The sequence below is a fragment of the Mustela putorius genome, unplaced genomic scaffold, assembly GCF_011764305.1.
Source record: "Mustela putorius furo isolate JIRA1106 unplaced genomic scaffold, ASM1176430v1.1 tig00000596_pilon_pilon_pilon, whole genome shotgun sequence".
In the NCBI taxonomy this organism is placed as follows: Eukaryota; Metazoa; Chordata; class Mammalia; order Carnivora; family Mustelidae; genus Mustela; species Mustela putorius.
Window position 1 is genome coordinate 13,956,734 of NW_025421428.1, and position 12,444 is coordinate 13,969,177.

The 12,444-nt window shown below is 63.3% G+C and overlaps 1 protein-coding gene across 8 annotated transcripts in view; it reads right to left on the reverse strand.

Moving 5' to 3' along the window:
* Window positions 1–12,444, reverse strand: part of VAV2 (vav guanine nucleotide exchange factor 2) — a 147,697-nt gene that overhangs the window by 64,632 nt on the left and 70,621 nt on the right. For all 8 annotated transcript variants that reach the window (XM_045082862.1, XM_045082863.1, XM_045082868.1 and 5 more), the window contains one exon: window positions 2,283–2,341. In XM_045082862.1, the coding sequence (XP_044938797.1) occupies window positions 2,283–2,341 (59 nt within the window). The remainder of the gene's footprint in view (window positions 1–2,282; window positions 2,342–12,444) is intronic.

The window sequence follows — 12,444 nt, forward strand, 5'->3', positions numbered from 1 at the left end:
AGGACATCCAGGCAGGGAACCACCCCCGCCCTGGACCCAACCTCACGTCTGACCCTCCAGCCGGCACCGGGGGGGCTTGGATTAAGTCCCCTGTTCATCGGCCTCTGAGAAGTATAATTAGGGCTTTTGTGGAAAATCAGCTCATTAGGCAAAGCACAAAGGCTGTAAAAATGATCATTTGACTCAAGGAGCACGCTGGGCTCCCGTCCAGCCAGGAAAGAAACCAGGAAGACTCTCTTCGGGGCCACAGGCCTGGCTGGTGGGTTCTCAAGAGAGGAAAGGGTTTGGCCGCACGGAAACCTCTGGTAAGGAAGGTGGCGAAGAAAAGCTCTTGCACGAGGAGCTACCTAGTGTCCTCAAGGCCGGTGGTTTCCAGAACGCCCCGCTGGCTGGGGAGCTCGCCGCGTGTCGGGGGGCCGGGGGGCCGCCCCACGGTGCTGCCCTCCCCTGAGCTCACGGCGAGGAAGCTCCTGTCCCCGGGGCGGGGGCTTTGAAGGGAAAGGAGCCCAGGAGAGCTGTGGACCAGGGCTTGGGTGAAGAAGCGGAAGTGCAGGGGAGGCGCGGGGCTGCCCCACACAGGGAGCCCGCCTGGGGCTGCAGCCCCCTCCCTCCTCCCCTCGCTGCCTCCTCCTCCCCACCCCCTGCACTGAAGGATGACGTCGGCCTGGGACTGTGGGGTCTGGAGCCACAGCAGGCCCGCGCGTCCAGGGCAAAGCTGGGGGTGGGGGAGGCGGTCATCGGCCCCAAGAACGCGCAGACACCCGGGTCCCCGGGCCAGGCCCCGCTCCGGGGACGTGGATACGGAGCAGAGATGACGCTCCGGCCTCCCAGGAAGGGGCAAAGAACGCACTAGCTTCTGTTGCACGAGCTTCACCCCTGCCCACGCGGACGCGCGGACACCCGGACACGCGGACACGCGGACAGGCGAGGCTGCGCTGAGCCGGCAGGAGGTACACCCGGCAGCAAGCCGGCGGGCACACGGACCGCGGGTCGTTTCGGGAGGAAACCCGAACTGCGCGTGGTCTCGGCTCCGGGAGTAACGCACGGTTCCCAGTGAACGTTTCCAGCCGTCCCTACCACAGACCTCACGAAAGCTTGGCGGGGCCCGGGAGGGGGCAGACGGGGGCCCCGGGGTGCCAGTGATGTCCCCGGGTTAAGCCGCCTGGTGGGTGCGGGACTTGACCCTGGAAACATCCTCCTGTGCGTGTTCAGCACACAGTCTAGCGACGGTTTCAGACGGCCTCTCCTGCCTCCGAGGCTAGAATCCGCGAACAGACATCCCCAGTTCAAAGCAATCTCTAAGTCCTCGGAGAAGGCAACAGACTTCCCGGATGGGGGTTTGGGGGGGCCGGTCCCTCACCCTCGTGCCTGTCCCAGTGACTCTCTGGACCTGGGCAAACAGCCCGCCCAGGGGGCAGCTCGGCTGACCTGGCTGCGCCCAGCACCACAGTCCTGGGACCCCCAGCCCCAGGCATGCGGTGTCCCCCCACAGACAACACCAGGGGGTGACCCCCTGCCATCACAGAGACCCTCGCGATGTGGCCCGCACCGGGGCGTCACCCCGCCGGCTCCACCCTAGGGCAGGGCTATTTCTGTTCTCCGGACCCTGCTGGCCCACGTGCCCCGGGGACATCGAGGAAGGGCAGGTCCTCTGCTGTGCCCCCCCAATCTGGAACGTGGTCCCCACTTAGATGTCTCCCGGACCCTGTTCCTGTGGGTCGGAACGGGCAGTCACCTGCTCCCACGAGGGCTTGCCGTGCCCTGTCCCTGCTGCCTACGGCCTGGCCCGGTGTCGGAGACCGGACGGACCGCAGGGGTCGCGGTATCCTGAGGCTGAGCTCGCAGACCAAGGGGCCTGGACGTGAGGGCGGCAAGTCCTGCCGAGGGACGCGCGGCCCCCGGACGGGCCGGGCCCGCTGCTCGGCCACCACGCCGCAGCCTTCGGGGTGTGGTGCGTGGGGAGGACACTTAGGTAAGCAACGATCTGTGAAACCATTAATTCGCTGACCTAACTACCAAGATCGAAAGAGATCCTGCGGCCGTCAGTGGACACACGTGCAGGATCTCCCCAGCGGGAACCGGAGGAGCTCCCGCCCCTTCCTCCCCGCCCCTCCCGGCCGCGGCCAACAGGCAATGCGACACCACATTGAAAATTCATGAGAAAGACACCGGGCAGAGGACCTCGGCGGCGGACGCGAACCACGGGGGCCGGCCCGGGAGGCCCGGGGGTGGCAGGGATAGGGATGACAAGGGGGCGTCACTTGGCCGCGCGGCGAGCTCACCTGATTCCTTTGTTCTGAGCCACATGGTGCAGGGAGAGTCTGGACACGGCAGAGATGACCTGGGGAGACCAGAAAGACGCTCTGTAAGACGCACAAGAAACCAGACAGTCATCCCTACACGGAAGGCGGGCGTGTGTGTTCCCAGCTGCCCCCCAAGCAATTTCCCTTCGTAAACACACACACTCGGCGGAGCCCCTGCGGGCGGGGGCTGGGCAGCTCTCTGGCCTGTGTCGTCCGCGCACTGAGGGTGGCTGGGCTTCCCCCTCCCCGCTCCCCGCACCAGCCCTCACCCACACCAGAGTCGGCCTGGCCGTAGCACCGACACGCTGACCAAGGGCTCACCCCACGCCCCTGCTCTGGAAGCCGCCAGATGCTCACAGCAGGTGCTGACCCGGCTCACAGAGGCCACACAGAGGCCCAGAGAAGTGCCGTGCCCCAGGCTCCCCAGCAGGGTCGACACAAACATCCAAGTGGTGCTCCTTCCTCGTGAGCCCCTCCTCTCCGTATGACCACGGACACCAGTGCCCAGCTCCCTCCGAGGGTCCGGCGAAGGCAAACCAAGAGCTCCAGGTGCATGAGAGGACCCGAGCAGCATCTCCAGACCGACGGGCCCGCCCGGCGAAAGTTCTGACGTGCTGGGCAATGAGCGGCAGCAACTCCTTCTCCGGCTGCCCCGACCCTCCCCTGTCCTGTCCTGCGACCCAGGGCCCACCTGTCTCCCGGCCTGAAGGGCCCCAAGACAGAGACTCCACGGGTCCTTGCGACAACAGGCAGCAGGCAGGGAAGAGATTCCTCGGGCAATTACGGGTAAACCGAGGCAGGGAACGGGAGGCCGCGGCCCCAGAGCACAAAGTCATAAAGCAGAACCCACACGAAGCCGCTGGTGGTTCGCTGCAGGATTTCCGGGGCCCCCGCCGCACCAGACGCCCCACCCCGAGGAAGGAGGAGCAAGGCTGGACCTGGAGACCTCCCCGAGTCAGGGTGCACGAGCCCGTCTGTGTGTGTGCAGGGGTGCGTGTGTAAGAGTGCATGCAGGAGTGTGTGCACCGCACGCTGCGGGTGTAGCCTGTGTGTGTCCGGGGACCAGGAACGTGAACACGGCCCATGAGGACCACCGTGAGTCCACAGACACCCGCTGCCGGCGGCCGGCTACCGCGGGACCCCAGCTCACGGGCCTCCGAACCCTCACACGCTACAAGGCCGGGCCAGCCTGGCACGTTCGGGACACTGGGAAACTGAGGCAAGGCCTCTGGCCTAAAGCTCGCCGCTGAGACGCGTTCCGCAGGCTCCCTTCTAGGCTGCTCTCCCTCTAGCCGCAATTATTTTAGAGGGAGGGGAAGACCCAAGCCACGGTGAAGGCCCTCTCTTGGCCAGCGACAGGCCCACCTCGGCCAAGGCGTCCAGTGCTGTGGTCGGTCCTCCGGTACCTGGTCACACGCTGGGGGCCGGGGCCTGGCAGTCAGGAGTCCACGGAACGGTGGGGTCCCTCTGCGGCTTCCCAGACGGGACTCTGGGGGCTCGCAGCGCAGATGGCCCGGCCAAGGCCCCGAGCTCACATGCGACCCAGGGCCTGTCCCAAGCAGCAAGCAAGCTGGCCCTGCTCCTTCTCTTGGCGGTCGCGAGCTCTCCGCGTTTAGGGTGAACGGCCATTCGAGCGCCGTTGCTGTGACACAAGTGAGCATCGTCGGGCCTGGAGGCTTTGGGCACACACGCCTCGCCCTCCCGCGTCCCCGCAGCCGATGGCCTTCACCATCTGCCCGATCGTCCCCGGCCGGCCAGACACAGGCCAGGCTCCTGCCGGCGGAGCCCCCGGCCACCCCAGCCATCGGTCAGCACGGGCGCGGGGACGAAGCCTGTTCCTGCCCTGGAACACGGTGCTTCCTACACAGGCGAGCCCCAGGCTGAGGGGAGATGCCGCAGAGGAGCGTCCCGAAGCCAGGGCACGGGTCCCGGTGTGTCCACGCACTGCGCTGCGGTCCACGCGCATGGATGCGCACGGCAGTCTCGGCCCCACGCGCGCACTCTGCTCCGGGTTCCCGTCCAGCCAGAGGCAGCTCCTTATGTGGGGTTCCACGCGGCCCTCTGTCGGAGGGGACTGTCTCTGGGTGCATCCAGGCCAAGGTCCCTGGCTGGCATGTGTGCAGGAAGGGGAGTGCTCCGGCAGGACCCCCCCCATTGGAACCCTGCTGTGGTGACCGAAGGCAGGGGCAGCTGGGAGCAGGTGTGGGGGCCCCTGTCGTGGGGTCAGACGTGGGGTGGCAGCCGTCCCACGTGGGAAGACGGTATAGGGGGCACCTCCCTGCAGGGGAAGCGAGGCCCCGTGTGGCTCCCACGGCACCCCTGGCCAGGCGGCCCCATCCCAGGACGGAGGGGCCGGGCCATGACCAAACACCTCCCAGCCCACAGCCCCTCCAGCTCTTCTGAGAGCATAAATGTCAAACGATGACATTTTACCAACTTTTATCTGCGCTTCCCGCCTGCACCCCAGTTACCGAACGGAATGAAAACGCATGTAGTGTCTCCCTCGTCCCCACGTACTCCAGGCTCCAGCCTTTGGGCTCAGCGATCCACCAACCACGTCGCCGGAACGTGCGCACGGGGCAGGGCAGGGGGTGACGGCAGAAAGACGTGTCCACGGAGTGCCAGTCCCACGCGGAGGAGCCCCACGCACCCCCAGTGACGGCGCAAGGAGCGGAGGTGACAGCCAGGAGGTGCAGGGTGTGCACGCCGGTGGGCATCTCTGCTCTGTCCCCACCCAGCGCGGCCTGCTCTGACCCCGCGCTCTCCACCGGGTCTGCATCAGGGCGCACAGACTCCCCAACACCAGCAGCCGATCGGCTTCCCCGCGCTCGCTGGCGGAGTTTCAGAACGCAGCCCCCCAGGTCCACCCCCCGGAAGGCTCTGGAGAGGAAGACAGCGGGCCTGGAATCTGCTCATCTGGAAGGCCCCGCGGGGCCCAGCTGTAGAGCCTGGGTCAGAAATGCAACAGCACAGACTCGGTCAAGGTGTTTCAAGGGGCAAGGACGGTGCCCCGGAGGTCAGCCTCGCGCCGGTCTGCAAAGCACGGAGTCGCTGAGGGGGGACGTGTGTGGAACGGACAGACAAGCCGGGTGAGCAGCAGGGACTTCTGGGGAAAGGACGCGTGGTCTGGACCCCAGGACGCTAACGGGGGACCCAGGACAGAGCAGGACCAGTGCAGACCGAGCCGAGCCAAGAGTTCAGATCGGGGCTCCCAGGACCTCTGCCACGGGGGGCCCAGAGTCTCCCCTCATGAGGCTCATCGTGCTGGACCCCGCAGGTCCCCGAGCCAGGGCAGCACTCCATGCTAAGCCTGAAGCTTCAGCTTCTCGTCCTGCCCAGGCATGGAGAGGTGGGTGGGCAGCCCACAGGACATGTCCCCGAGGGGCCACCAGCAAATCCTTCCAGGAAGGGCAGAGGGAACCACCCGCTCTCCCGGCCAGAAGGAGAAAGCCGCTGCTGCTCTAGGGGCATGAAGAGACGCTCAGCTTCTGCGTTGGGATGCGCGGCACATTTTAGTTCCAGAGCTGTTCCCGCAGCAACTTGCGGGCGCCAACCAAGCCGGCAGCAGCCTGACCGCCCGCCACCAGCGTCCAGGAACAGAGAGGCAAGCGCACCCACACGAGGGCACCTGAGCCGCCCGCTGAACTGATGCTGTAGGAGGAGATCCGCTCACATAAAATACACTCATGATCCCTTAAGTGAAAGAAACAGGTTACGAAACGTGTACAATCGATAGAGTCTAGTTTTTAAAATTCTATACTGCCGGGGTACTGGGGTGGTTCAGGCGGTGAAGTGTCTGCCTTCAGCTCAGGTCATGATCCCGGGGTCCCGAGATCGAGCCCCGCATCTGGGCTCCCTGTTCTATAGAAGAGTCTGCTTCCCCCTCTTCTGCGCCCCCGCCCACCCTCTGGCTCGTGTTCTCTCTCGCTTGCACACTCTCTCTCTCAAATAAATTTTTAAAATTTAAGATTATAAACTGCTTAAAAGGGCCAGGCAGAAATGAAGAAAATGTAGGCAGTGACTAGGTGTCTTTGTGCAGTCTGCCTCCTGCTCTCCCTTGGCTGTTATAGGACAATTTCCTACAACGTAGGGTAGGAACAAATGTTATTTTTGAAAAACAAAGTCTGCGGGTGGCCATCCCCACTGCCGCCCCCAGGGGCAGACCCTCCCTCCACCCTCCTGTCACTAAAATATGCTATTCAAGCCAGAAGGCTCGGACTCTGGGCCCTGTGGTGGGAACACAGGATAGGTGTACTCCGGCACACACTGGCCATAAGACACCGCCCTCCCACGCCCACCCAGAGCGCACAGCGGCGAGCCCCCATTCAGGCCGCAGCCAGCACGACGCCAGTCAGGTCCCTCACGCTTGTGGAACCGAGGGGCGCTCGACACAGGACCCAGGACCTCCTAGAGATGTATCAGCACGTGAAGCTGCATCTTTGAACTTTAGGTTCCAAGTACCTGCCCCATGGACGTCACCTGGAAAATGCAGATGTGGCTGGATAGCTGGACGGACGGACGGAGGCATGAACGGAGGCATGAACGGACGGAGGCATGAACGGAAGCAAAGGAGAATGGATAGTCGACGGACGGACGGATGGGAGAGAGGACAGACGGACGAACGGACGGATGGACAGATGGGAGGGGGCTGGATGTATGAAAGATGGATGGGCGGGGGATGAGAAGATGGACAGTGGACGGGTGGACGGAGGTGCCGGTGGACGGACGGGTGCACGGGTGCGTGTGGGTGAGCAGGTGCGTGTGCGGGTACCTGGACGGGTGGGGGGGAGGAACAGATGGGCAGGCAGGTGGACAGGGAGACGGACAGACGTGGGAAGGAGAGGCGGATGACAGGTGCACGGGGGGACGGCGTGAGAGGACGTGGTGGGCGAGCAGACAGACGGCAGAGGGACACGCAGAATCCGCAGCAAAGGTTCCAAAGAGAACCTGCCTCCGGGAGCACCAGGCGGCTCGGCCCGTTAAGTACCGACCCTCGACTGCGGCTCAGGTCAGGGTCCCAGGGTCATGAGATGGGGCCCCGTACCCAGCACGGAGTCTGCGTGACAGTCTCTCTCTCCCTTCCTCTCCCTCTGCCCCTCTCCTCCCCCACAAATAAATATATTTTTAGAAAAGAGAGAGAAAGAACCTGCCTCCCAACCCCCACCTCTCAACCGTCAGGACATGAGCCGGCGTTTGGGCGCTGACCATTGGGTGCTCAGTCGAACACGACAGACGCTGCTCCTGTGCGCTACGCCCCCCACCGACTCCCACTGTCAGATGCAGACTGGGACTGGGTTAGAATGAGGACCTTGTCCCGGTCGCCCAGCCATCAGCGGCCAACTGAGGAACTACACCCAGATCTGCACCACCCAGACCTGCGTTTCTACCTCGGGCCCCACCCCCAGGGGCCCACATCGGCACAGAACCACACACCCCTTCCAGGCCTGGCTGGACCACAGCTTCCAGCCTCTCCTGCAGCATCTGAGGCCCACCCCGTGGATGGGCACGGACATCAAGTGGGTCACTTGAAACCACCCACTCCTGGGTAGCCCCGAAACACCCATGTTAGAGGTGGTGAAGCCACCATCAGCCGGGGCCCCTGAAGGTCTTCCAGGGGCAGAGGCGTACACGCACACACACGCACGGACACGCACACGCGCACACGTGCCCTCTGCCCACCTAAAGGTTCGCCGTCTCCCAGGTGAGCCAACACCGCACCGCACCTCTCCCCTGCAACTCACAACACGAACCAAGGTTCTGTGCATGTGGTTTGCTTTAAAGCCTTTACTATCCTGAACATGAACGACCGATGCCCTCCAGGAGATGAGCTCGTTATGTGCAAACGGTATTTCCTCCACGTGAAGCATCAGTACCCCTCAGGACGAAGGCTTCCCTGCGAACGCGCCATGAAAAAGGCGGGTTGGAGGCGCTGACAAATGTCTCTGCGAAGAAACAAGGACACACGGGCAGTACGGACGGCTCGCGCGGGGACCACAGTAAAGGGACCGTGTTCGTCCTAGCATGCAGCTGGCACAGACCCCGGGAAGGCCCACGGTCCCCGATGGAGAGGCACGGGCAGGAATGATCCAGAACAACAAAGAGGGACACGAGCCGGCCTTTAAGAGGGGCTGCTTGGTGCTGGCGATGAGGTTCACAGTCGCAGGCCGGCGCCGGGGCCCCTCCGACCCCGCCGGCTCGCAGACGCTGTGGGGATCGAGGGCTCCCGGCCCCCCCCTCTCGCAGCCACTAGGAGTCAATGAGCAGGAGTCGCACGCTCCGGGCTCAGGCCACAGACCCTCCTTATCAGCCACCAGCACACGTCTGGAAACACAAACACACACGCACTCACGCGTGCGCACGGCTCCGTGGGGCCACATGGCAAGATTATGAACCTCATTTAAACACGTTGCCCAGGAAACCCCCCTATCTGCCTGGGAGATCTACAGCGAACACGGCCGCACGCTTCGAAGCAAATCATCATCAACTGCTCTCTGCGGCTCAGCCCCGCACTGCCCTTCTGTCTTCTCCTTTCTTCACGTCGAGCAAGGTCAGAAAAGCCTCTGCGTGGCGCCTCCAGAACGAGCGGCCGCCGAGGTGGGATTCATCACGCCAGGCGAGCCATCACTGCCCCGTGTTCGAGGCCCGCCCCGGGGAGGCGCCACGGATCAGAAGCGAGTGGGAAACACGGCCACTTGTCAGCCGCCGCGCTCTGCGCCAGGCGGTGGCAGCACACGGGCACCTGGCAGGTGGGACTCCTCTTCGGGGGCTTGGGGGAGGGCAGGACGGCCAAGGGTCCAGAAGAAAACCGCCACGCGCAGGGGCAGGCAACGCGCGGCAGCTTGGGCGGGGTCGGGGGGGCAGGGCACGGAAGGAGGGTTGGAGCGCAAAACTGATGTCGGAGGAAAGAAAAGATATATATATATTTAAGATTTTATTTATTTATTTATTTATTTATCATTTGACAGACAGAGATCACAAGCCGAGCAGAGAGCCCGATGTGGGGCTCGACCCCAGGACCCTGAGATCATGACCCGAGCCGAAGGCAGAGGCTCCACCCACTGAGCCCCCAGGCGCCCAGTATATATATATATATATATCCTGGAAAGAAGAGCCTTCAGACTCTTGGGCACTGGCCCTTTCCTTTCCTGAGCTTGAACCCAGGCTTCCAGGTGATCTGAAATGAAGCCCAATTCTAGCTGCACGTCCTCAGTCTCAGCGCGGGCAGATCAAGACCTCACAAGCACGCGGGGCAGGCCCTCCTGAGGCTCAGGGACCGGCAACCTGCATCCTCACGCCTTGTACTCTGCAGGTGCCGAAGGACGTAATACATACGGGGGGGGGATGGGGGATGGGTCTGAACTGAACTCACCTTTTACATGCCCCCTTGTGCCCGGCACGATCCTGCAGTCACGAGTAAACCACAGAGAGCCGCAAACCAGGGCAAAATGGCAGGGATGAGGGGTCAAGCACTAAGACGGCCACTGACTATTTGAGCCACTTTTCTCTAGGCCTCAGTTTCCCGATCTGTGGACTAAGGGAACCACACCACGTGCTGCCCCCATCCCTTGCTGGGCTCACTGCAGGCATCACGCATCGATCACAGTGCAGGCATCACTAATCAATCACAGTGCAGGCATCACTCACTCATCGATCACAGGAGCCCTGTGAAGCCACAGAAAGCCTCTGAAACGCTCTCTGTGCTCCGAGCCAGCGCAGCTTGTTGGAGAGATCTGGCAGGCAAGGAGAGACCTGAGTCCACCCCAAGAAATACCTAGACCCGGCCGTCTCAAGAGTCCCTCTGGGCGCTACCTATTGTCCCTGATCGGAAACATCAGGTCCAAGGCTCCGTGGTCACTGGGCGCGGAGAGGCATGAACCTCAGCTGTTCCGGACCAGGAAGGTCTGCAGGAATCCGTCGGGGAAACTTAAAGTCCTCAGTGGAAGAAACTTAACGACCACCTGGCCCAGATTCTCACTTGATGGGTGGGAAAGCTAAACCCAGCGAGGAAGTTGTCCGCCGTCTAGGAGGGCTGCCCAGGGACTCCAGGCAGAGCCTGCCTGGAGACGGAGCTGCCCCCCCGGCACTCAGGGCTTTGCTCTCGCTGGCAGACCTCCGTTAACCGCGGTGGTTGTGTGTGGAGCCCTCTCCCAGGTGCATTTCATTTCAGTCCCTCAAACCCCCACGAGACACTCCTGCTGTTCCTCCCCTTTTAAGCACGAGAACTAAGGCCTGGGGACTCCCAGCAGACTAGCAGGGACCCGAGACAGATTCGGCTCCTGCCTCCGGCTCTGGGGCCCCAGCTCTCTCTGCCCCCACCCTGCCCCAGATGGGGCAGCTCTGGACGGAGGTCGGCAGCGGCGGGCAGTGTCAGGTGGGGCCAGCAAGCCCGCGCAGCGACAACGGGAGCTCTGGGGAGCCGGCAGGGTGGGCTGGCGGCCGGCCACTCACGGCTGTGAATGCACACCCCCTCGTGCCCCGGCACGCCCTGCGGCTGTGGGAGAGCAGAGACCCGCCCCCCCCCACCGCCAGACAGGTAAAAGGGGTGAAGGCATGTCATAGAGAAACTACAAGCAGCAACACGTCTCCCCTCAGATCCTGGCGAAGCCACGAAACCAGAACCCCGTCTGCTGCGCAGTGGCATGAACCACTGCCCAAGGTGCAAGAATCCCCACGGCCCGGCCGCCCTGCCCCAGATCTCAGATGCCAACAGCATTCCAGACACCACAGGGCAGAGCAGGAAGGAGCCCTGGTCCCACGTGGAAACCTCACCCTGTCTGCAAGGCTCTGGCTCCAAGTTTCCCTTCCCTCTTCTCTGCAGCAGAGTCGGCGAACCAAGGGTCCCAAAGCAAGCATCTACACAGCCCGCTCCTCGAGAGGGCCCCCTGCCCCGTCAGCCCAGGCCAGCCTCTGCCTGTTAGCACCAACCATGTCCCACCCGGGCACACGTGCCCACGATGGCATGGGGTCAGGACCGCCATCCCCACTTCCCAGAGGAAACCAAAGCCCAGACAGGCAGGGGACCTCACGGGTCACGACACAACCAGAGGCAGCCCCAGGACTGAAGCTGGCGCTGGACTCGGCCCTGTCTAAGCACGGTCTGCAGTCCCACAAGGAGGGAAAGCCCTCCCGCCTTACGTTCAAGAGTTGCCAGAAACGAGGAATGGACTCTGGTTTTCCCTCACTGTCCTGAGTGCCTAGAACCAGTCCTGGGGACACCCGGAGCTGGGAAGTGGCCGTCCCCCATGTGCGATCCCAAGGGACGCCAAGCTGCAGCCCACAAAGGCTGGGATCCGCACGCCCTGGGCACTCGCAGTGTTTGCCGCCCACCTGCCAATCCCGAGTCTCAGCCCAGGAGCAGAGCTCGGGGCACAACACCCACCCGAACTCCCTTGAACGAGCTGACGCTAGCGTAAGCCTGAGTCCTGACCGCGGGCCTGGCACTGGGTCCAGAAGGAACCCTCTCACTAACTCACTCAATCCTCCACCACCCAAGGAAGTCTGTGTCCCCACGCCCCTTGTCAAAGGAGAGAACAGAGGATCGAAGCGATCGCAGTGGCAGAGACAGTCAAGACCCTGGATGGCCTGATTTGCACTCACGGCTCTTAAAAAGGAAGCCCCCAGAAGAACAGCCCGGCCTGCCGCGGGAGCCTCATCCTGGAACCCCTCCCGTAACGTTTCCGGCTCGGCCACTTGACTCGGGGGCCTCACCCTCGGTCCAGCCCAGCTTACTGACGGGGGGGGACGCGACGGCGGCCGTTAGCTGGAGCGCGGCGGCGCCTTTCAGAGCTCCCTCGCTGCCTCCCTGATTAATGACCACTTTAACGGGCAGCGGAACAAAAACCGTGTGTCTTACACCACGGCTATAATTTCTCAGCGTGCACACTGACGTCTAAAGCGGTGACTTAGTGACCGGTCATTAAGAGCAAGTACACAGTGCGCGGAGCAAGGAGACTCTCCCACAAGAGAGACTCTCCCGCCGGCTTGCTCTCGCCAGCCCCTCGCTCTGGGGCCGGAGCGCCCAGGCAGCCCCCCACAAGTACCTTCTCCCCAGCTGACTGCAAGGGAGGGCTCCTGGGTGTCTGGACATCCCCAGCAGAGCCCCAGGTGGGGGGCACCTCCACTGGCCTCCAAAGGAGGGGGA